This window comes from Gavialis gangeticus, unplaced genomic scaffold (assembly GCF_001723915.1).
Source record: "Gavialis gangeticus isolate Ggan-Ray unplaced genomic scaffold, GavGan_comp1, whole genome shotgun sequence".
Classification (NCBI taxonomy): Eukaryota; Metazoa; Chordata; order Crocodylia; family Gavialidae; genus Gavialis; species Gavialis gangeticus.
Window position 1 is genome coordinate 132,020,082 of NW_017728992.1, and position 24,152 is coordinate 132,044,233.

General features: G+C 43.2%; 1 protein-coding gene across 1 annotated transcript in view; it reads right to left on the reverse strand.

Annotated features, from left to right (window-relative positions):
• SLCO5A1 (solute carrier organic anion transporter family member 5A1) overlaps positions 1-24,148 on the reverse strand; it is a gene marked incomplete at its 5' end in the record, with an annotated part of 116,869 nt that extends 92,721 nt beyond the window's left edge. The window contains one exon of the mRNA XM_019519110.1: positions 23,530-24,148. Coding sequence (XP_019374655.1) covers positions 23,530-24,148 — 619 coding nt within the window. The remainder of the gene's footprint in view (positions 1-23,529) is intronic.
• Between the last annotated feature and the right edge of the window lie 4 nt (positions 24,149-24,152).

Genomic DNA, 24,152 nt, shown 5'->3' on the forward strand with positions numbered 1-24,152 from the left:
AGGACCCGGCCCAAGGGTGGGGAGAAGCCAGGCTGCTGTGGCAGGGTGGGGTGGGGGAAGGAAAGTAGCAGGCCCAGGCTGACCCAGCAGTGGCACGGGATGAGAGGAGCAGGCGCTGCCACAAGCCTTCAGAGGCCCAAATCGCCAGAGGCTGCCAGAGCCAGTGAGTGTAGGGCTTTAAAAAAAAAAAAAAGATAAAAGCTCCGCATTCACCAGCTGCAGAGCATGCAGATGACAGCATGCTGCTGCTGCCAGCTGGCGCCAGCACCCAAGTCTGCCCAGCGCAGCCCATGCCAAGAAGAACCCAGTGCTGATGCTGGCCCCAGTGAGCAGCGGCAGCCTGCCATCATCCCATACGCAGATCCAGGGGCCCACACCCAGGAGGGCTGCGGGGCTGTGCCAGACTCCTTCCGGGAGGAGCGGGCCCCCAGATCTGCGTGTGGGATGACAGCAGGCTGCCGCTGCCAGCAAAATGAGTTTTCTTTTGAACAGTTTGAGGTGCAGTTTCCCAAAAACCCCTCCCCTATCTCCTTGAACCTTGGCAGGCTTCATGCCCTCAGAAGGGACTACCATCCCTGTAACTGTCATCCTAATCAGGCAAGAAATGACAAAGTTATAGGCATTTATGATTCCCCATCATAGCCTATGGGCAAAATGTCAAAAGAACAAAAGTTTCAACAAAACAGAACAGTGCTTGGAAACGGTGAAACAAAACACCGTCCCTTCAAAACGGCGAAACAGAAGTTGAAACGATATGGTGCCACTTCGCACAGCCCTAGGAATTAGCCTACAGCCTCTAATACTGAGCCCCCCAAGATCTACCAGGATTGCAAAAAAAATATATATATATCAGCTACTTCCCAGTTAAATAATTTAACTAAAAATAGGTCAAAATGAAGTCTGAATAGAAGCTTTATTTTCAAAGCAATTATAATATTCAGTCTGCCTTCCTATCCTACAGAAAACACTCATTCCTGCATGAACCACCTATGCAACCTTATCCTACCATTCTCCCAGGACTTACTTCATATAGGGGCCACATTCAGGCTCATGCTCAGACCCCTTTCTGCTTTTTTGGTAGCAGACAAGGTATTTGAAAAAGTCCCACACTTATAGCAGCTTTAAAGGACACAGAGATACTATAGCCAGCTTTATAATCCTCCCTTCTAGCACTTCCAGCTGCTCATAGCATCTGGCTTGTGTATAGGGTATAGAAAAAGAAAAGAAAGTAATTTTGGTTCCCACTCAGGTGTTATAAAGGCTGTTCCTGCACTAGGATTTAGCCCAATTTCACAAAGAGAAAGATGGATTTCACAGCAGGGCATAAATTAGATACTAAAAGAAACAATACTAAATGGATACACAATAATAAGGAACTTTCAGAATCCACCTGAAATAGTAATCATCACATTCTGTTTTCAAACTATTGTAGGTTTAAATTTTTCAGAAAAAAAAATTTTAGATACAAGTTTCTTTTAGACAAAGTCTATTCAGTAGTCATTTTGCTGAATAGTCTGTAATTCGTTGAACTGTAAAATAATATTACCATTGTAAAACAGGTTTTATATTTAGCTACTACTCTAAATAAATACATTAATGAATAATGAATTGTTGTCTCATATAACAGCAGTCTAGAAAGCTATAGGTATTTAAAAGATTATAAAAATATATTAATATGATCCACTGTTATCTACTGTGGTTACCTATGAACTCTGACATTTACAACAGCTTAACAAAACAAGAAAATTAAAGTTAATTCTGTAACTATTCAAACAGTAACAGCCTATCCAGTATCCTCCACAACACTGATTCACTGCCACTGTATTCAGAGTTTCTACCTAATAGTAATGCTGTCCTCTTCATCTTTTGTGGTGATTACGAAAGCTTCCCCCCCCCAAAATGAAAAGTTTCTTGGGGAAAAAAAGCATTTGTTTTAATAAAAAGTCCGTGTTTTGGGGAGACGCGTTTGGAATCATGGCCTGCTTTTCTCATACACAATCCAAACACTAAAATCCCTTTGTAGAGATGACTAAAAACACAAGCCATTCAGCTAAGTATCTCACGTTATCAAAAAAAAAGTATGGCTCATGGAGCAACAGTTTCAGGTAGGTGCTAAAAGTGTGTATAACATTGGGTGTGGGCTAAAGCTGCTTCACTTCAGATCTTTGAAGAAAATTGCTCTAGATAGATATGACTTAGTTACTGCTGCCTTTACCAATATGTAGACTGTTGGAGTAGTCACATGCTATCCACAGCTACTATTTTTTCTAACACTCCTAATGCAGTATTATTTCCTCTGCACTGTCTTAACAAAGATAAAGACTGTAAACGTCTTATACCAATGTATAGGTACACAGAAAGCAAGACTAAGTTTATTTAATAGATCAAATACTTAATGGAAAAAAGGAAAGCTATAGTGTGTTAGGAATAACACATTTCATAAATGGAAGTGTGCTGTTTTGCAAGTATATGTCTTTATATACATAGAAGTTTTGACAGCAGAAAGGTGATGGATTTGCATGTATCTTGAAGAGGCACGAGGGATCTCACATAGTTCCCTGTGCATAGATCCTTTTATAAAAAATAAGCACTCTACCATTTTTTTCCCCAACTTACCATACTCTTAAGCAAATACCAAAGCAGCAATTTTATTCAGCCTGGAAGAATATCAAATATTTAAGGAAATTTAGTATTATACATTTAATACAATATCAACATTAGCAATCCAAATATGTTTTTTCAAACTTTTTCTTGTTACATATCTAATAATTAAATGCCTATGATCCTCAGTCAGTATTTTGAATTAAGCGTCAGATCAACAGATTTATGTGAGTGACTTAAAGGCATACTTCGAAATGTCATAAATTTACGTGGCATTTTAAAAGCCATATAAAGCCCAACAAAGGCTTGGGCAGCTTACAGTAAGAGTGCCCAATAACTTAAACAACAGGAAAACAAAAGAACAAAACAACTTGAGTAAACCAGCAGCCTGAAAAAGACACTCCTCCACCCTAAACAACGTCAACCAAGTTTTGCTTGCCAAATGCCAGCCCAAATAGAAAGGTCTTACAGCACTTCTAAAAGATGTCCAAGTTCTGGGTGGGCCTCAAGAGGCAGGGAGTTCTACAGGTAGAGGAGCAATTACTGAGAATGACCTCCTGCATGTTTTCGCCAAGTGGCCTTGGTGTACTGATGGGACCTACAGAAGGCTGCTGTTGGCAGACCTTGGGGATCTCAGTGAACATAAAGGAGAAGGCAGTCCCTTAGGTACATAGGGCCCAGACCATCTAGGGTCCTATAGGTGAAAACCATCACCTTGAATTGTGACCAGAAAGGCATTAGGAACCGATGCAGATTCTGCAGCACTGGAGTTATGTGCTTCTGGGGACCCACTCCAATCAGAAAGGGCTGTCATGTTTTGCACCAGCTGCAACTTTCGGATGGTCCTCAAAGGCAGCGCTACATAGAGCACATAGTAATAGTCTAACATCAACGTTATGAAGGCATGGACAATGGTGGCCATATCCAAATCTGAAAGAAAGTGTCACAGCCTTCACACCAGATAGAGTTGGTGAAAGGTGCTCCTAGCCACCACTGCCACCTGAAAATCCAAGTACAGCATAGAGTCTAGGAGCACCCTAAGGCTGAGAACTTAAGTAAGAAGGGAAAGCTGAACCATACAAATGATAGGGGTCCCAGTCCTCCTCCCCTCCAGGTCAAACAGTCTGCTCACCATCATCAGCTCTGTTTTTGTCTGTTTCAAAGTTCAAATCAATTCACCTGCCCCAACTGCAGACAGGTACTGGGTAATGACTGAAACTGAAAGGCCAGAGTTGGATTAGAAAGACAGGTAGAGCTGGTTGTCATCAATATGCTGATGTGCACCGATTTGGAGTGAGATGCCAACCTTGCCTACTGGCTTCAGATACACACTAAACAGAAGATTAGTGCAAGCAAGATGGACCCACAGGTAAGGTAAGGTTCCAAAGGGATGACAAGCACTTCTCCATCACAACCCTCTTGGAACTCCCTGCTAGGAAAGAACAAAACCAGTTTAGAGTGGTCCTGTGCATGCCTTCTAGATCATGTAAACATTTTATCAGCACCTCAGTCAACTGTATCAAAAACCATTGAAAGATCTTGTGAATCAGGCAGTGTACAATTTCTCCTGTCAATCTCCAGTTGAAGACCATCAACCAAGGCTGCAAGCAGTCTCCATCCTATAACCAGGATGACAAGAGTCCAGGAAACTGATTATATCCATGGGTCTAGAGATGTCAAGCAACCATCCACTCAATGACTTTCCCCAGAAAGGGAGGTCAGAGGCAGGGAAGTCAATGTTAAGAAATGGTTTCTTGAGTAGGAACCAGATACTCACAGAACCAGTGCTAGGAGCCATAAGACTACGTGAGTGGTAAACTATTGTGTAGTTAATGCAAAGACATCAATATTAAAAAAATATTTTTTTTTTTATCTTTATCTAGTTCAATTTGTTTTATAGCTAAACAGACATTTAAATTTCACCAGGATTTAATGGAGTATGATTGCCAATTTTGTATTTTATTAAGAATCATCACCATGGAGTAATACATTCAATTTGAAGCCCTTTACGGCAATTCACAAGAGACTTCAAATATTTTGTGCAGGCAACATCAAAAGTGTTTTCACACTAGCTTAATGTTTTGTGCTAGGAAATAAGAGGAATTACAAAACTCAGATTCCCCGTAGCCTCTTTAATGTAATTGAATCTGTTATAAATATGAATATTAGGACGTCTTTGACTACAGCTAACAACTATTATGAAACAGTAATAGTCCCAGCTGGAAAAAAGGAAGTAGTTAATATAAAGATTGAGACATACCAGAGAATTTGACAGATGAAAACACCATATATGTTTAAAAAAAACCAAAAAAATAAACAGCAGCTCTGAACTGATGGCACTTGTGCTCTATTATTACTTGCTTTACAATCCCACATAAGAAGATTACTGTCTATTTTGGCACTATATATAACAAAAATCAGTACAAGCATACAGTACTTAACCAAGAATTTATACCAAGAGACGGAACCACATCATCACACCCACACCCTTATTCCTCGAATCAGCAATTCCACATTAGAAAGCAACCAGCTGTCAGTTTCCCCAAATCCATCAAGCTGTCTGTTACTCACAGTCTGAGTAAAATAGTCAGCCATATTTTTTTTAATTTGAGGGAAATAAACTATATCACACCATGCCTTTGTATACAATAACGCCACACTGCAACTCAGCTTCTGGCTCTGGTTCCATTCTCCCTGCATCAATCTAAGAGCACAAAGCCAACAGAGAACAAAACAACTGGAAATTCTCCTGATATAACACAGTTCTACCCTACCAGTTCCCCCTGCTCAGAAGTGTTTCTGGACACCCTGTAGTGGTAGCTGGGATCATGCCAATGCTAGAAGAATTGATCTAGCTGTTGTAACACACAGCAGCTGTTAGATAAGCAGTTCCAAAGCAGAGGTCACAACTCAAAGAAAGGGTCACAGTATTTTAGAACAGGCTTGTGAGCCTGCAATTAACTTAATTTCCCTGAGCCTGCAACTGCCCCACATGCCAGCCATTAACAGAAGGCAGACTTTTAGCATGTCTCACCTACTCCACACTAACTCTCCCAGTGCCCACAATTACCCCACAGTGGGTGCATCTACACGTTCATTATGCGCCTTTGCTATTATGCATTAAGTTTAGTACTTCTAATATTAGGTAGTAGATCAGAGGTAGGCAAAATATGCCCCGCGGGCTGGATCTAGTCCACAGCAGGTCTTTGTCCCACCTGTAGCAGATCCCTCCATCCCCTGGCCCAGGCACAGTCCAGCTGTGGTGTGTCCTGCCGCCCCCTGGGCACACAGCAGGACTAGGTGGTTCTGCAGTTCGGCTGCCTTTCTAAAGAGCCCAGGTGGCAGGCAGCTCCTTCCGGGTAGCACTGCCACTGACCCCAGCCCCACGGTACTGGCAGAGATCCATGCCACATAACCCCAGGCCCACATGCCCCATGTCTGCTCTGGGCTCGCCTGCTCAAGCTCAGCAGCAGCAGTGCCAGACAGAAGCTGTTGCCAAGCATGGGGTAAAAGCAGCCCCTCCCCCTCCCACTGCTGGCAGCTCCCTGGTGCAGCTGCCCAGAGCCCACGCAGGGCAAATCTGCATCTCTGCTGCCATCACCACCACCTCCAGGCTGCCCCAGAGGGCAGCAGTGGCAGCACAGACCAGACAGGGCAGCCCCATGCAGGCTCTAGGCAGCTGCAGCAGGGAGCTGCTGGCAACGGGAGAGGGAGGGTCTGCTTTACCCTGCGCAGAGCAACAACTTTTTTCATGCACTACTACTGCTGAGCCTGGGCAGGCAAGCCTGGAGTAGGCATGCGGGGTTGGGGTTGGGGCTGTGCAGCACAGGTCCCTGCCAGTATTGTGGGGCTACGGCCAGCAGCAGCAGCACCCAGATAGAGCCACCACCCTTGCTACCTAGAAAGGCAATCCAGCTGCAAAGCTGCCCCAACTGCACTGTGTGTCCAGGGGGCAGCAGCACACGCCATGGGCAGGCGGGCGGAGTGGGCTGGGTCAGGGCTGTGCCTCGGTTCTGGCTGAGCCGCTCCAGCAGAGGTAAGCCCAGAGCAAGTACGGTGCGTGCTGCTGCGGCGCATGTTGCTGGCAGTGGCAGGGAGGTGCCACAACATGAAAAGCATAAACTAGGGGTGACTGACATACACCTTGCAGGCAAATGCTGCCTACAGAGATCAGTCAGTTTGGCTCATGGGGCTTTGCAGGCTGATCATCTACCCTGACAGATTGCATTCAACCCATGGGGCTCATTGCCACAACTGTTGGAGCCCCTGTGGTAGCAATGTTAATCCCTGTAGCTGCCAATTCATCATAGCTCCAGAACCCAGGGAGTCAGTGCCACTTATCTCCTCCCCCCTTTACCTACTGCTGAAATCAAGGTTTTTAGTTCTCTGAAATAAGCTTTTTTTTTTTTTTTTTTGGGAAAGAAACTTTAGTGGCAGGCCTAAAGTTGTGCAGGAGGGGGTTGCAGCACCAGCAGCATTAACTGGGTTTCATAACTGCACTGAAACAGTGGCTCCAGCAGCCATGGGAATTAATGCTGACATTGCTCACGGATTGTCCAAGCTCATGTGAAGGCTTGCTGCCTATATCCAGCCTCAGGAAGCCCCATGGTCTGAATTCAGGCTAGTGAGCCAAACAACTTTGACACTGTGATGGGGACTGCCCCAAGGCCGACCTCTGCTTCAGCCTGTCCACCTGTCTTGAGCAGTCTGCCTGCCTATCTTTCCTGCCGTGCCTTGTTAGTAAATAATTAAGTTGTTCATTAGGCTGGAGGCTGCCCTTCACATGCCCAGCTATACTGGATGGTATATACGTGCTCCGACATGTGTCCCATGCCCCACAGGTGTTACTACAGCCATCAATTCTATACGCCCATTGTTAAGCCCTTTGGCTCCTGTCTCTCTGCAACACGCAGGCACCGAGTTCCCTAGTAATTGGCTTTCTGTGCCTCTCTCTCAAATGCCCAACTCTGTGCCTCTCTCCTGGGCGCCGGGTTCTGCGCTCCCTTAGCTGCATGCCTCTGGCCCTATGGGTACTGCACTCCTCTGGCTGCACCTCTCTGGTGCTATGGGCTCGCCCCGACCCTGTACGTGCGCCCTCCAGCACTCTGGGCTCGCAACACCCTTCTGGCCGCACCCTTCTGGTACTATGCTCGCTGTGCCTGACACTGAGCTCTACCAAAGCATATGCCCCCTCTCTCCAAGCACTAATGAGACCTCCGAACCTCCCCTTCTAGCCTCATCCTAACCCTCCAAGGTAAACATGAACGTAAAACACAAGCCCCTAGGCTGTAACTTAAATACTACCTCTTTAAAGTAGACAAACTTCCACTCAGAGTAACATGTGCCTATTCTAGGTATCTGGGAGACTCACTGTTGTCATACAGCACCTAGATAGCAGAGCAGGCAGTGCCGGGAAAGCAGGCAGCACCAGGCCTCAAGTAACTTCAGGAAGCAGGAGCAAGAGAGAGCGCGAATGTGTCTGCTAGCTACAGCCTGAGCTTACGTATCCCAGAGCCTTGCCTTGGGCTGGTCGGGTAACGTCAGCTGGGGAGCTCTGTTTAACCTGCAGAGCTCTCTGGCCAGGCTTCTTCAGCCTTAAGGAGCAGGCACGTCTTGGTGCCCGGCTACAGACACCCCTGGTATAAACAATCAAAAAGGTACATCTTATATTTCTTTCCCCACAAAAGTATTGTTTTGCCGCGTGATGAGATTTAGTCTTCCAATAATTTTTCAACAGGGAACAAACACAATGAACTTTTTTCAAAATGTGACTTTGTATCTGAATGAACTGAGGGAGTGAGGGTTGGTTTTGGTCTTGTTATCTTTTTGTTTTGTTTTTGTTTTATCCAGCAGGTAGGAAGTTAAAGACCGAGTGAGCAAATTAAACATAAGCCATCTCCCGTGTCCTTACCTCAATAATCACATGTTCTATTCCCCATTTAAAACTCTTCCTACTTATCACAACAGCCCAGTTACTAAATGTAATTACATGAGAGTAAATCTGAAGGAACTCTTATAACAACCATGCTTTTTGGTTTTTGGGTTTTTTTGTCTGGTAAACAGAGTTTGACTTCCCAAAGATTAGAACAGTAACAAATAGAAGCAAGGCTGCCCCTCCAGGCTTTAACACCTTCTCTCAGCCACCTTCCTATAAGCTAAGCTATCTTGACACTTAACCCAAGGACACTGAATCAGATCTCTCTTTTCTTACAAGAAAGAGCTGATTTCTTATCATCACAACTGCAGTTCTGACCTGCTTGACAGGTGGCTATTTTATCCATACTTCATAAATGGGAAGCATCTGTAGGTGAACTGCCTACCCACTTTCTGTCTGGTAAGTCCCTAAATGACTTGAGTAAAATTTCAAGCTGCTCCCCATAAAGCTTCAAATCCTGAGCCACCCTTGACTGTGCTCTTCTGCTACTAGAGTAGCTGTAGGAATAAACCTAGGAATGTTACTATCCATTCTCCACCACTCATCTCTTGCACCCACAGGAAGACATACAAAACAGTAGCACATCTGTGATAGAGCAGAATTACTGTTCTGTGGAAATGTTCAGTCACTGAAGTCGAAGGATCCCAAAGAAACATGGAGCCCTCAGAGATCCAAACAAACAGTAATGCAGTTTTTATTTATTCTTGCCTCTTTCTTACTCTAGTTGTAAAATCAGAATATCATTCACAAAACTAGACTATAGGTGTGATAAATGACTTCATAGCCATGAAATATTAGAGATTTGTTTCAACCTTTTCCAGCATCAAATGCTGTTTAATTACTTTGGCCGTGTATAGACAAAACGAGGGATGTGTGCACAATACTTTAAAGCAGGCGAAATGTTTTTGCACTGCTTTAATGGTGTCGGTGTTTGCACACCTCAGCAGCAAATTCCAGTCACAGTAGGAAGTTCAGTGGCACAATCCCCCTTAAATGACTTGCGGTGCAAACTAAAACTTCATTGAGGAGTTTTAGTTTGCTGCCGCTACAGCCACAGAGTGAAGCACCCGGCTCCGTGCAGCTCCATGGCTATGCAGGAAGGCCTGCAAGCAGCCTGGGAAAGCAGGCTACACCCAAAAAAAAAGCAGTGAGCCTGATTGCCGTCCCCCCCACAGAAGCCTGCCTGAGCTGCACAGGGGCCTGATACTTTCCTCTGTTGCTGCAGTGCCCCCCAGGACCATCTGAGCTGGGTGCCTGCGGATGGATGCCACCTGGGGGAGGGTGGGGCACGTGCTGCTGCCATAGAGGGAAGCACCAGTCCCCCCACAGACCAAGGACCACTCCGCCCGCCAGCAGTTCACGCTTTCCTCCCCACCCGAAAGGCAGGTAAGGCGTGTGCACAACACAGGGGTTTAATCAGCCCTAAATTGAAGCGGTGTTTTTTAACTGCTTCAATTAGGGCCCCCATTTCATCTACACACACCCCTTAACATTAACATTATTAGTGAAATAAAGGAATCAGGACTCATGGTAGGGGTGATATCTTTTATTAGACCAACTGGAATTTTGCAAAAAATAATTTCTCATTAATTGTAAGCTTTCAGGCACAAACTTGCAATTAAAGAAATTTTTTTTGCAAATTCTAGTTGGTCTAATAAAAGATAATCACCTCTGCCACACGTCCCGATTTCTTTTGCCGCTAGACCAATACAGCTACAACCTGGATACCTGATACATTAGTGAAATAAAGACATTTCTGAAACTCCTATTTTAAGTTAATTGTGTAACTACCAGGTCAAAAGAATGAGGAATGGGATTTGTGTGCATCACTGCTAACATACTGCACTCTTGAAAATTACATATTTCCCCTGGATTATAAATAATGCTAGGGACAAGTTCCCTACTTCTGTTTTCTATGACAGCTGTACTAAATCAAGTTGATATAAACTGCCCATCACTTCACAATAACTACATCCTTTAATATTTCATGATACTAGTAAAAATTGCTGTTTTGAAATAGGAAGGTTATAAATTCAGTATGAGTTTATTCTTGTTCCAAACAGATACAGTTCACTATTCAACTTGACCTTTATTCCCAGGAACTAATAAACTAAAAGACACTTTCAGAGTGCATATTAAGAATAATTTCCTTACTTATGATACTATTAATTTACTGAAAGACAGAGGAAGTTATGGCCTAATTTATGAGCTATAGAACTCAAGAGATATATTACATATAGAATTGCACTGGGGGGTAACAAGCAACAATTACTTTAATTCACTTTTGCAGTTTCAAAATTCTGAAGGCTACCAGAGTCCTTCTCGACTTCCACTACAACTTAAGAGTACCTCCCCCGTACCTTGGTCTCCAATTAATTAATAGGATTGGCCATAGACAAGATGCTGTCTGGAAGGCAGTCTTCCCTGACCATGTTTGCATCTCACCCCCACCTCCCTATGACACCCATCATGCCCCTATGTCAAGAACTACACAAGAATCTATATTTAACTACTCCACAAAGTCTAAACTAGCAGTGAAAAACTCTCTCGCTCCCCCACAAAAGCACATTGCCATAGGACACCGACCTGCCTGAATTCCTACCATCTTATGCTACTAGTACAGAAGCCAAAATGCAGCTCAGTGTAAGGTCAGAGAATCTAATTTACTTTTCATTTTTTGTTGTCGCTATCTGCCTTTACCATCATTCTCAAGTCCTAGTTGAGAAATTTCAGTTTCAGTTTTGCTTCAGATCTGTTTGTAATTAATTTCATCTTTGTGTTTTCACACAGTGTTGCAATGCTTGGGCTGCATATGCTGTCAGTGAACACTTCTACCCCACTAAGACCTGTTTTTAAAAAAAATATATATATTTTGGCTTCTCACAGATTTGGAAAAAAAATGTTGGTTTTATGGAACCTAAATTTGTGGATAACTTAACAATATCTTTCAACAGCTATCTTCTACCAAATATCTGACAGTGGTATATAGTGGATTTCTATTCCATTAGACACAAACGAGGCTTTACTAACACACTACCCTGGGGCGGGGGGGCAGAAGAATGGGATATCAGTTTCACAACAGCCGCACTTCACTCAGGCTTTCACCATCTGCTGTCTCTCAGCTGTGGCATCGCTAATGCACTTCACAAGCGGATTCTGTGGAGGTGTAGTTTTCAGATGTTAAACTAAACAGGTGCTGAGCACGCTCGACTCATGGGACAGAGCGCAGGTCAAGGGCACTCAACACTTTTTGATTCAGGCCTCTGAGCCTGGTACAAAGTGTGGAAAGCACTAGAACTCTTGCAGATGAAAGGAAGTTTAAGCAACCTAAAAACAGACCATAGGTGGTCCTCAAAACTCTGAGAGTAAAAAGGATCTGTAATGAAAAAGGACAAGCAATTGGAACTAGTCAACTAGAGTTCAGTTCTCCTCTTAAAATGGATGCAAGTACTGTGACATCACGGAGACCGTGTATTAATTAGTCAATACTGGTCTCTTTCACTAATGTCCATGCCAATTTTGTACGATTTATACAGGGAAAAAATCCTAACTTTAACTCCTACAAACTCAAATGACTGACAGTCTAGTCATAATTTCAGTATTGCCCATTTTCATTCTGTTATTCTGTACTGCTTTCTTCAGTGCAACTACTTTCAAATTTTTACTAAAGAAATGCATATCCTCATCGCAGAGTTAATCTAAATTATCTGTATCTGAATTACATCTTTAAAGGTAATCTGTTGCCTAAGAGGGCATAAACACTAGGACTGTGCAAAGCTTCAGTTGCCGATTCAATTTGGGGGAGATTCGGCCCAATTTGGTGGCTGAATCTCTGAATCGGAATTGAATAAGGAGACCCATTAATCTCTTTCAGTCCACTTCTGGGTCCACCCCCAGTGGGATGCTCCATCCACCCCACCATCTCAGCATTCACAAGCAGCACCTGGTACCTCAAGGTACATAGAAAAAAACATATAAAGCCGTGTCTACGGGCAAATCGCTGATTCTCTGAATTGGCATCGAATCTTCAGATTCAAATTCGGCTGAATCAAATCAGGACACTGATCCGAATCAGCAAATAGAAATCACTGTGCCACAAATCGGGCTGAATCAAAATCGAATACTGCCCACTTTGTGCACCCCTAATGAACATATGTAACACTTAGATTTGTTTAAATCCAGTTTAAACCTGCAGCAGACAGACATACAAATATGTTCCACTCTGGCACATAGCCAGAACTCTACAGTCCCTTTTCTTTTTCCTTTGCTGGCACTTAAAAAAAAAAAAAAAAAAAAATCAACAAGCTTCCTTGCACTGCCTGCTCAATAAAAGCTACCATTGGTTGTATCTGCATTTCTTACTCAACCGCAGACCCTCATTATGCCACTCCCCACTATGGGAAGCCAAAAATAATGGGTCCAAGCATTCTCCCCCACTCCCGGGCACCCAAAGTCAGGCAAACACTGCAGAGTTTGGTCAAATGCAGGCTACTGAACTTTACTGAATTCATGTTTAAGAGAAGAAAACCCATAAAAGTGAAACACCCATAGTCACAGGTCACCCACCCACACTTACTTACATTAATTAAGCTTGTAGGTACTTATCACATGGTTCTCTGAATTGCAGTAAATTGACCCACCCTATGACTTCTTTCCCAGGGAGCTGTGGAAGATCTCATCTGTTCCTGCGGTAAAGGGAGAACCTCGCTGCATGGCACTGGATGACTAATGGCACTCAAGTAAAACTAACCTGAGTCCAGGCTGCAGTGGCCTGTTAGCAAGTGACAAGTTGTGCTAACTAAGCTTTACATCTTAAACATGCCAACCACTTCATACTAGAAGCCCATTATGCTTAAAAGAAGGGGTTTTGTGTGCAAACACAACTGTTGAAGAGCTTATATTGCTATGAAAACAAACTCCCAGCAAGCTGAGATTCAGGCTATGAAAACAAAAACTCCCGGCAAGCTGAGATTCAGATCATGAAAGTCAAGCAGGATCACTTCATTCTTATGAATGATCAAGTTCTGCAGGGAAAATTTCACTCTCACATCTCTGCAATCTCTGTTACTTCAAATATGCCTGAAGTGGTATCAGCAGTTATTTTGTGGTTGCTGATAAGCTCACACAGGTTTTATTCATTGGAGCTGCAATTACAACTCGGTGAACAACTCTGCCGACTACTCACAAGAAGGAATATATTCCATCTGATTCCCCCTCAACTGTGTGGACTCTGCCATTCTATCAGGAGCAAAAAAAGACAAAAACTTTTGCCACTTAACTCAGTACATATGAAACAGAGACAGGATGGATTTGCAATTTTATGTAGTCACCTTCCAGAGTAGAACTGTTTGTAGAGGTAATATATAAAAACAGCAAAGGCAAAATGATCCCCCTTGCCCCAAGAACAAAAAATAGGGATTCTAAAATGGTTGAGTTAATTCACTGATTTTTTTTATTTGATTTTTTTTTTTAAATCGATCAATGAAAATAAAAAGGGGACTGACACTTAGGAGGTAACAAAGGCTCTTCTTGAGGCTTGTCAATATAGCTAGTGATAAAAAGCAGAGGATGAAACACAAATTGGAACAGCTCCAAAAGCAAAAACAGAAAGTATTATTCTAGATTTGCATATAGCTTGCTGGCTAGCACACTCAGAACTGAATTTAAGTCCTTGCTCCAATCGGGCACAGTGGGGATTTGCAAACAGGTGTTCCACTTCATATAAGCATACCCTAATAAGAGATGCAATAGGAAAAATGGAGAGGAAGAAGAAAGGATGGCCCAGTGGTCAAAGTGCTAGCCTGGAACCTGAAAGACGTAAATTAAAATTCCTGCTCTGCCTTGTCATGACCCTGGCGTCTTGCATGGCAAGGAGCAAGTCACAATCACCTTCTATGGGAACCATGGAGGAAGCATGCTCATCACGGGTTCCACCAGATTGACTTGTGATCTTCAAGTCCTCTAAAACCACTGACACCAAAAGGATTTAAGAAATGGGTGGTGGGGGAGAAATCAATACCCAATGGACTCTAAGAGCATGCCCCTTGAACGCTCAACAGAATTAGCTAATGAATTTATTGAAATCTGGCTTGTGTTCAAATGGTGTGTTAATTTGACATGAAAGACAAAGAGATATAATCTAAGAAGTACTAATCAAGAAAAAAGTTAACTGATAACTGATCACCTCTGATGCAACAGTAAAATTAAGACAACCTTGACGTTGCAACAACTGCATATGCATTATTCAACATCTCACAGTACATACTTCATCTAAGTCTCCAGATAGGATACAGACAAAATGGACAGTTACACCCTTCAAGAAAAGTTGGGGTTTTCTGGAAGGGCGGGGGGTGCCTAGGAACATGCCCTGGAGATCAGGAGTTCAAGCCTCACTTGAGGCTCACTAAGGTCTAGCTTTAATTCTGTGCCTTCACAACCCCTCAGGTTCAGGAAGGCTTCCCAACCTACTGAAAAGTTAAGCTTCCTGGGAATAGAACCTAGTAGGACCCCAGTCTCAGCCACTTAACTACATTGTTGCATAGAAAGAATCTGTGATGCTTTCTGTGAAAGGGGTGACTCATGCATATGTAAGCCACCCTTTCAATTCAGAAGTCAGAAAATGTCAGAATTAAGGCTGCCCATACAAACTGCATTTGGCTTTTTGTGCACATGCATTTTACTGTCATCCTTTATTATATGATCACATACTGTTTTTTTCAATAAAGCCCCTCCTTCATGCAATGCCCAAGAATGATGGTATCAAGGGAATAAAGCAGGGTTTTTTTGTGAATTAAGCTACTGTTTGCCAGCCATCCCCTGCTCTCCCACTTGCTTTGTCTAGAAGCTGGAAGGTATATAGTGAATGAGGTACAAAATGCTAGACAGAGAAAGGATAGACATAGTCACTTTGCCTTTCTGTTTTAATGTCTTCAGTTAAGAAATCACAGAGAAAACTTGAGTAATAACAGTTAGGACCAGTTATTTCACAGAACTGTTGATGTCTTATTATCTAATAACTGGGTTTTTATGAAAAGTTCTACAAAGTTGCCTAGAACTCTGAAAAATCAAGCCTGAGGGATGTAGCATTAAACAAATGACAGCCATCCTTGTTAGCAGCTGTGCCGCAAGTTTAGCCCCATTCCCTTCCCAAGTGCCATGCTGATCCCCCCAAAAAGGCCTACCTGCCAGAGTTCACAGCACCAAAATGAAGGCAGGGAGGCTCAAGCCTTGTCACATGGAGGATAGCAAGGTCAGGATGCTGCTGCGAAAGGGATCATTGCCAAAAACCAGGTTAACCCTTCTGTGGCCCCATAATTACTGCAAATTTACATGGCAAGTGAGGATCCAAAGCCCCTAATTCAGCAGCAGCTGCAGGGCCAGGGAAGGGATAACTTGGCTCTTGCCAGTCACATCTGACACATACTCTCACAGCAGCACCCCGCTCCCAAAGGTTCAAGCTCCATTCCGACACCTCACTTTGCAGCTTCTGACACATGCTGCAGGTTGGGCACCCCTGCATTAGATGCCCTGAGCATCTGTACACAATACAACTAGTGTCCGGCTGCAACACCCTCACATGAGGCATGCTGACCCTCACATAGTCTGCCTTCTAAACCACAAAACTGCATCTGTATAGTAAAGCTAGAGAGTTTAGCACTGCTGAGTGACATCTGATTAAGTGAACTTGGGTTCAGAAAAGCTTGTGTTCTCTTTCATTTACTTTTTTTTTTTTTAATTTAGTTAGGCTATAAAAGGTACATATCTACCCTGCCTTCTGACAGACTTCAGACTAACACTGTTAACTACCTCTCACCAATTAGCCCAACCCTGCACTATACAGCCCACCTGCAGCACCACACATATGTGCCTACACTGCTTCCAGGCTAGAAGGAAGACTGTACAGAGAACATTCTTTGCTTAAGGGCACCATTATCAGAAACAAAAATTGCCTAGAACTCTGAAAAATCAAGCCCGAGAGATGTAGCATTAAACAAATGATGGCCATCCTTGTTAGCAGCTGTGCCACAAGTTTAGCCCCATTCCCTTCCCTACTTGATAAGTGTATCAACTAGACACATCTTACATTGCTGAAACTAAGGGGGACAGAAAAAAAAATTCAATGGACACTTTTGCATGTTTTGGCTTTCTTCTCCCAGGTCTCCATTCTCAGCCTGTAAAATTCTTTCCTGCCTCACAGAAATGATATAACAATACATCTGTTAAAATGTGCAAGTCTCAGATGCCAACAATGATGAATGCTGCAAAAAATCCATGGGAAATTATTATTTCCATACCCAGCTCAAGGTTCAGCTGGTTTGCAGTGACTACAACATGGGGTTGCCTGCTAAATAGCAAAGATAAAAGGTTAATATTAAAGAGCTGTCTCACTGTCTCAGCTCTGTCCATCTTGTGCAGCTAGAAAACCAATCCTGTTCCTGAAGCCTCGGTGAACTCACATTGTTTATAAAAGCCCACCCACCAGGCTCCAGATTCTGACCTCCAGTAGCAAAAGATGCCTGTAAATCAGATGGCATAACCCCAGGCTTGGGTAGGGCAGAATCAGTCAGGTTGAGAGACGTGTTGATTCACCATCCATCCTAGCAGATCCCAGTAGTGACACACTATGGACTCCAGGAACATTTCAGAGTTTTCCTCTTAAGTGAAACCTCCAGGAGACAGTAACACCATAATTGTTGGGGTAGGAGCAGCTATTTGCACTGGGAACACTTGTGTATTTCATGAAAAATAAAGGGCACAAAGTAGCTGCTTACAGAACTCCGATACCTCAGAGGTTTCCGAATAAGATGTGAAAGCATTGAGATGACCTAGCTAACATTACGAACAGCTGCTGTGAACAATCATTCTGAAAACAATCCAAACATTTTTTAAATCAGCCAAAATATTATCCTCCTTCCAAGTTAGGAAAAAGTTTTGTTCTCTTGGCTACCACACTACACAAGTTACACAGGCTTAACCCACGTTTTATCCTTGAATGCTCAATAATTATTTGTTCTAAAAATTGAGAATAACCCGCATTTAAACTGAAGTGGCTTATGCATCTTTCCCTCGCATAACATCATAATCAATCAAAATCTTCCTGGAATCTGAACATGAAATATATGTAGTGCAAGAATTCCAATTCATTCTGTAGTTGGTTTTTTCATAAAGACCCTAACTTCTACCACATAAGATGGCATAAGTAAAGTTAGTCCAGTTTGGCAATGTTACACCTGGGGTCACAGAAGTAATCAACTAACAGTTTAAAACATTTTTCTATAGGGAATCTCTTATCGGAACAACTGTATAGCCAACAGAGGTGTTAGACAAGTTTTTGGGCCCAAACTGCCCTTCCTCAGGGGCCTGAGTACCCACTCTCCAGGACCTGAGGAAAGACATTGTGCTCAAAAACCTACTGTCTCGCACAATGATACAGCTGTTGCAATAAAAGATACTACCAAAAAAGCCCTTTCTTTTCACATATATGCCAGACCATCATGGCTACAACACAAATCCAAGTTTACTACATAGGGAAACTAAAAGGGTAAATAACTGTAACTACTGTGTAAATGAGCAGTACCTTTTTTGGTATTACAGTGTTTCAAAATTTACAAAAATAATTCAGTCACTGAATATCTAACAACCTGCAGCAATAAAATGCCCAAGATATCATCTTTTAAAGGACAGTAATTATATTCCCAAACATAAACTAAGTCCACAAATCATGACCCTTAAGCCATGCCAGAGCACCTCTGCTAAAATATACCCCTCTGAATCCTTAGAAATATTTAGTGTTAAGGTTAACTTCAGAATGTATTTGTTAGCAGGAACAGAAGTACAAGAGAGGTATGAAGGTCCAATCTGAAGTCAATGAGAATTTACCACTGACATAAGTTAGAGTATGGAAAACCTCCATACATCGGTCTGTCGAGTCCAGAGAGGTTTATTAGAAGTAGGACATAGAAGGAAAATAACTTAATGCTGAAATTAAACTGTACAGAGAAAGCTCACAACTTTTATTCTACGACTCACTTGGATTCCTCTGTAACTAAGAGAACTGATTCTTCAGGCATTTCCAAGGACACCAGCTACATAAGTGACTTTTTGAAAGGCAAGACTGGTGCCAAACCTCAGGTCATATATTTTCTCACTAAAAATACTTTGGTACAAGTGTCAATAGGCATGAGTATTGAGCAATCAGCATTGCGTTGCCATCCCAGAGAAGAAACTTCCTTCAGAAGAAAGATGATTTCAATTACTTTGCAGGCCACCCAAACACACACCACTGGTTGGCACCTTTTTCCGAACAGAAAGACATACCACCTTATGAATTGGCATAGTGCCATTCTGACAGATGAACTGAAGCATAGGCAGCCAGAAGACTATGTATAAGCATCAAATGTGTTTTCTGAGTGCAGGACTTCCAGCCAGGAACGTTAAAATGGCTGTCCACGCTGAGCTTGCATGCCTACGCTTAAGAGGATATGCTATTGCCACTCAAGTCCTGAGCTGGATTAACTTGGAAAATAAAATAGCTTCCCCAGCCACATAAGGTGAGTTTTTGTAAAATCAGGATCAGTGATCTTCAAGAGCTTTGTAGAATTATAATTAGTTTACAAGCCTTAAAGGGTTGTAAGAGGTTTTAAGTTCTGAGGTTTGCCAAACTTATAAGGTGTATGTTTGTAAACAAATGATATTTTTTAAATATTTTTTGAGAAAAATATTCAAAATGCAACACCGATGTAATTACCAAATGTCAAGGATTTTACATTTTGCAACACAAAAGATTTTTTTAAACATATGGCACCTGAAGGTAACACCATCCTCACTGAAATACTGAACATCAGCTTTATTTAGCTGGGTTGTTTCCTTTTCATAACACTTCTTTCAAATTCTATGGCCCAAAATTTTCCTTTTGTTTAGCATACCCCCTCCCTACCCCCCACCAACCCAACAGACACACACATTTGGGCACTGGCAGAACTTGGCCTGAAAGTAAAGTCCCATTGAATTGAAAAAGTAAATATTACACCTGATAGATGTAGTGGTAACACTAGGCGAATTAACTGGAAAGTAACGTAATACATTTCTTCTGTCCCCTTGATTGTGCAGTCTGCCTTTTACCTTCTAATCCATCTCATCGAGACTTCAAATGTTCCAAATCTTTGAGCAGCTTCAAGCTGCCACGTTTGTTTAAGCAACCTGCCAGATATATAAATGTTTTCTTTTCCCCGTTAGCATAGAATTTACCCACAACACAAAGGAATATAACTTATCTAAGTCCTAATATGAGTAATACTGTATTTACTTGGATCCAGGGCAACTTTGAATTTAATATAACCTCCCAATAATTAGATGCTATACATGGAAAAACTATACATTGGTTGTAAGTTTCCATGTATAGAATCTAATTAGTGGAAGGTCATCTTAAATTCATTTCCCCTTCCCACCCTACACCAATCTGCTGAGCCAAAGAAAGCAGCATTGGGGAAGGCAGGCAGGGTGAGGAGTCAGACCCCCTTCCCTTGCTCCCCTCCCCCCATGCTTGTTCTCCCTGTGCCAACCCCGCCCTGCTATGTCTCCCAACCATGTGGTCCCTGCCCCTGCCCTTGGAGGGGCAGGAACCTCTTCCTGTGCCTGCCCCACCAAACCCTGCTCCCCTCCCTTCCCACCCCATCCTTACCTTCTACTGCAGCTCCACTGTAGATCACGGCATTCAGCAGCAGCTATGGACCCAGACAGCCCCCAGCTCAGACTAAAGCCAGATACCACCTGCCCCAGGTCAGTACTTGAATCCAAGATGTGTCCCCCACTCCCCCTCCCCCCATGCCGACTGGAAGAAAGACCTCATCTTGGATTTGAATCAACACGGTAGTCCCGTACAAGTGATAGCTTAAAGAGCCGATCTCTCTTCCTCACAGAAGTACTTATTTTCTCATAGAAGTACTCATGAGTAAAAGTACTCATTTACTCGTACTCATTTTCTTACCCATAGAAAAGCACTGCTGAAAAAAGCAATACCCAAATTGCCAACAGAAAACCCTTGCTTTGAGCCCCGAAAGGCCATAAATTGTATAAACTATATAACTATAAAATAAAAAGCATACAAAAACAAAAAAACCCAGTTTCAGCAATTTTTAGATCCATTTGTTTGGTTTTTGTTTGTTTTAACTACTCTCTCTGCAACCCTTGTACAGCTGGATTCACAAGCTTAAATTTTAATCAAAGGTGGGTACCGAGAACTAGATAAAAGGGACTCATTTTCTGAGTAGCTGCACTTCTGTAGCAATGAATTGGAAGTTAATGAGGCTCCACAGTGTAAATCAGAACAGAATTTGTTCCATGAATCCAGGATGACAGGTCTGTGCATAGCTGCAACTTGCTTTCTCTCCAATAACTGTTTATATTTTTTTCGTCTCTCCATTAACTGTTTTATGAAAACATGCTCAGAGCACCTTGGCAATGGGCACGCTTGTACTATGACATGGATTTCACAGCCCTGACCTTGCTTCCCTCTCCCCACAGTACCTAGCCTCTTCCTCTCAAGCTGCTCATCTCTTTTGTCCCCAGATCACTCATTGTATAGGTCCCTCCTTCTGAGGTCTACCCCATTTGCTCCCAAAGCTCACCATCTATTTTGGCAAATGGAAGGAGGGACTAACTGCCAGGGTGACTAAATGAACCACAGAACTAGTGTTGCTTCATTGTAATACTGACACACTTTGGACTCCTTAGCATTTTCACAGCAATATTACTTAATCAAGAATGGAGTGGGGGTAAATAAAATACTTTGTTGCATCTGTTTTTTTAATGCAATGATCTGTAACACTGACAAAATAACAAAATATACTGTACCAAACTTGAAAATCACCAATACCAAAAAAGATTTGCCTGAAGAACTGGCTTATAAAATGGTTCTAGAAGTGGTCCAATTATTAAAGAATAATAGGAAAAATAGGGAGATTACTGGCCCACAATCCTCCCCACATGATCTAATGCTTCTTCTGAATAAAGAGATTATATACCCACCTTCTCACTTCATTAAGCATGTTTTAAAGTCACACATGCCCATCTTCCATAGAACTGTTGGTTGTAAAGTTGTATTAAAAACAAAATAATTTAATTTGAGGTCAATAAAAACTTCGCAAGAACAGGAATGGTGAGCATCCAGAACGAATGGGATTCACCTCTATCCCCAGAGAACTTCTTTCCTTAAAAAAGGATGTTACAAGGTAAAGAAATTTCATTTCTTATACAAAACACTCATGTAAAATTGGAAAACAATAATTTGCCTTATAAATATGTTCAGGGTCAGTTACGGTCTTTAAAACCTTATGTGGTCTGAGACCCTGTTATCTGAATAATCACATGCCTCCCTTAACTGGAAGCATTAACTAATGGGTCACTCTTACTATCTGTACACAGGTTTAAACCATCAAGCACCAGGTGTAAGCTGTTAACAGCTTGGGGACTGTCATTTTGTCAAGTGCCCACAAGAGACTGAACTTTTAAGTTTCATGGCCTGCTTTTTAAAACCCTTTGTAAAGTTACCATATGATCTTATAATTTCTAAAATACATTTCTGAATACATCTTGGGGAGGGAGCATATCAAATGATCCACAGGACACTGTTGTTATAACCACCCTATGCTAAAGGCAGGCTGACACAAGTTTAAAATACAACACTTTATTATTACACCAACCACTCAAAGGGACATGGCTGACTTTAAAAATAATTTATCCATGTGAAAACCCCTACAGAAAATTGCTAGTAGCAATACCAACCCGAACTGTCACTGAAAAAGCCCCTCTGGTTATTTACTCTTATAACCCCTGCATACAGCCAGTAACAAGGTTTTCCTTATATATACAGCCAATTTTATGTTTTTAAGAAGTTTTTGAGGTTTCCAAGACCTGGGTAAACAGAGGTTTGGCTGGGATGATATAGTTTGGGATGGACCTACTTTGAGCAGGGAGTTGGACTAAATCAACGTTTGTCAACCCTTGGGTCACAACCCAAAAATGGGTTGCAAGAATATATGAAAGGTTCACAAACAAACTTTAAAAAAGGCTCAACAAACTTTAAAAATGGATTCTCCTTTGAAAGAGAAAAATGTAGAAAACCATGGTTTTTCCCTTCCCTTGTAGAGTTCCAACCTGCAAGGGGCTCCTTGGGGTCCCGCATGCCCCACACACACACATACTCTCTACCCCACACACTGTGGGGCTGGGGCCTGGGGGCAGTAGATTGGGAGTGAGGGGCACTGGGTCAGAGCTGGCCATCCATGCTTACAAATGGGTCCTGGTACAAAAAGAACTTGAGAACTACTGGAGTAGATGGCCTCTAGAGGTCCATCCAAATCTTTATTTTCTATAATTCTGTTACTTTGTGAGACTTCTGCAGGAAGAAGGTACAAGACAAGCACAAGAAAATATGACCATTTCACTGCTTCGCAGAGCTACTCAGGGATAACACATAAGTGTATCTTGCAGCTGCACAGAGGTGATGGACTAGATCACCATTTCTCAACTGGTGGGTCATAACCCAAAAGTGAGTCACAAGAATATATGAAAGGGTCACAAACAAACTTTAAAAAAGGATCAACAAACTTTAAAAATGGATTCTCCTTTAAAAGGAGAAAAACATGGGAAACTGTGGCTTTTTACTTGCAGGCTGGCAGAGTTCCAGCCTGCAAGGGGCCGCTTGGGCCCCCCACCCCATGTCCCGCATACCCACCCCCTGCCTCACACACTAGGGGGGCTGGGGCCTAGGGGCATGGGGCAGTGGGTCAGGAGTGAGGGGCACTGGGTCAGGACTGGCCATTGACGTTTACAAATGGGTCCTAGAACAAAAAGGGTTGAGAACCACTGGACCAGATCCCAGTCCTGTGATCCCAGGCAGCAGCTGCAAGTACCTTCAGCTCAGATTTGGAGAAGGAGCCAGGGATGGCTCGCTGCCCTCCCCCACCCTCAACTGCCTAAGGGATGCACCTTACCTAGGTAAAGCGATGCATTTTCTTTCTTGACATTGTCATCTAGGTAGGTTGGTCCCAGGGTGTAGATGGGTGTGGAGCCCATGCCAATGAGGATCTGGGCACAAATGAATAAAGCTACATAGAGGGCATGATCCTTCCCACCAGAGTCCTTGACACAGGCGGGTGAGTCCAAAGGGTCCCTGGCCGTATTGTTGCCAGTCAGGCACAAGCCCTCGCTGGAGACGGAGGAGTTGAGCTCTTGGATCTGGTAGGGCGGGGAGATGAAGTGAGGTAAGGCAAAGAGTGCAGCCCCCAGGGCGATGAAAAACCCACCTACCGCCAGCCACAGCGGCCTGCGCCCGCGCCCCCCGAAGTAGCTGATGAACACCACGACCACCAGGCTGCCCACGTCGAAGCAGCTGACCAGCAGCCCGGCCTCGGAGCTCTTCAGGCTGTAGCGCCGCTCGATGGTGGTGATGACGCTGCTCAGGTAGCCCGAGACCATGAGGGACTGGATGAAGGTGAGGAAGCACATGCAGGCCAGGAAGCAGCGCGAGTCCGCCAGCGCAGCGCCCACGCACCTGCTCCCCGCCAGCGCCGGCCGGGCCGAGGAGGCGGGGGACGCCGCTCGCTGCGGCCAGCCG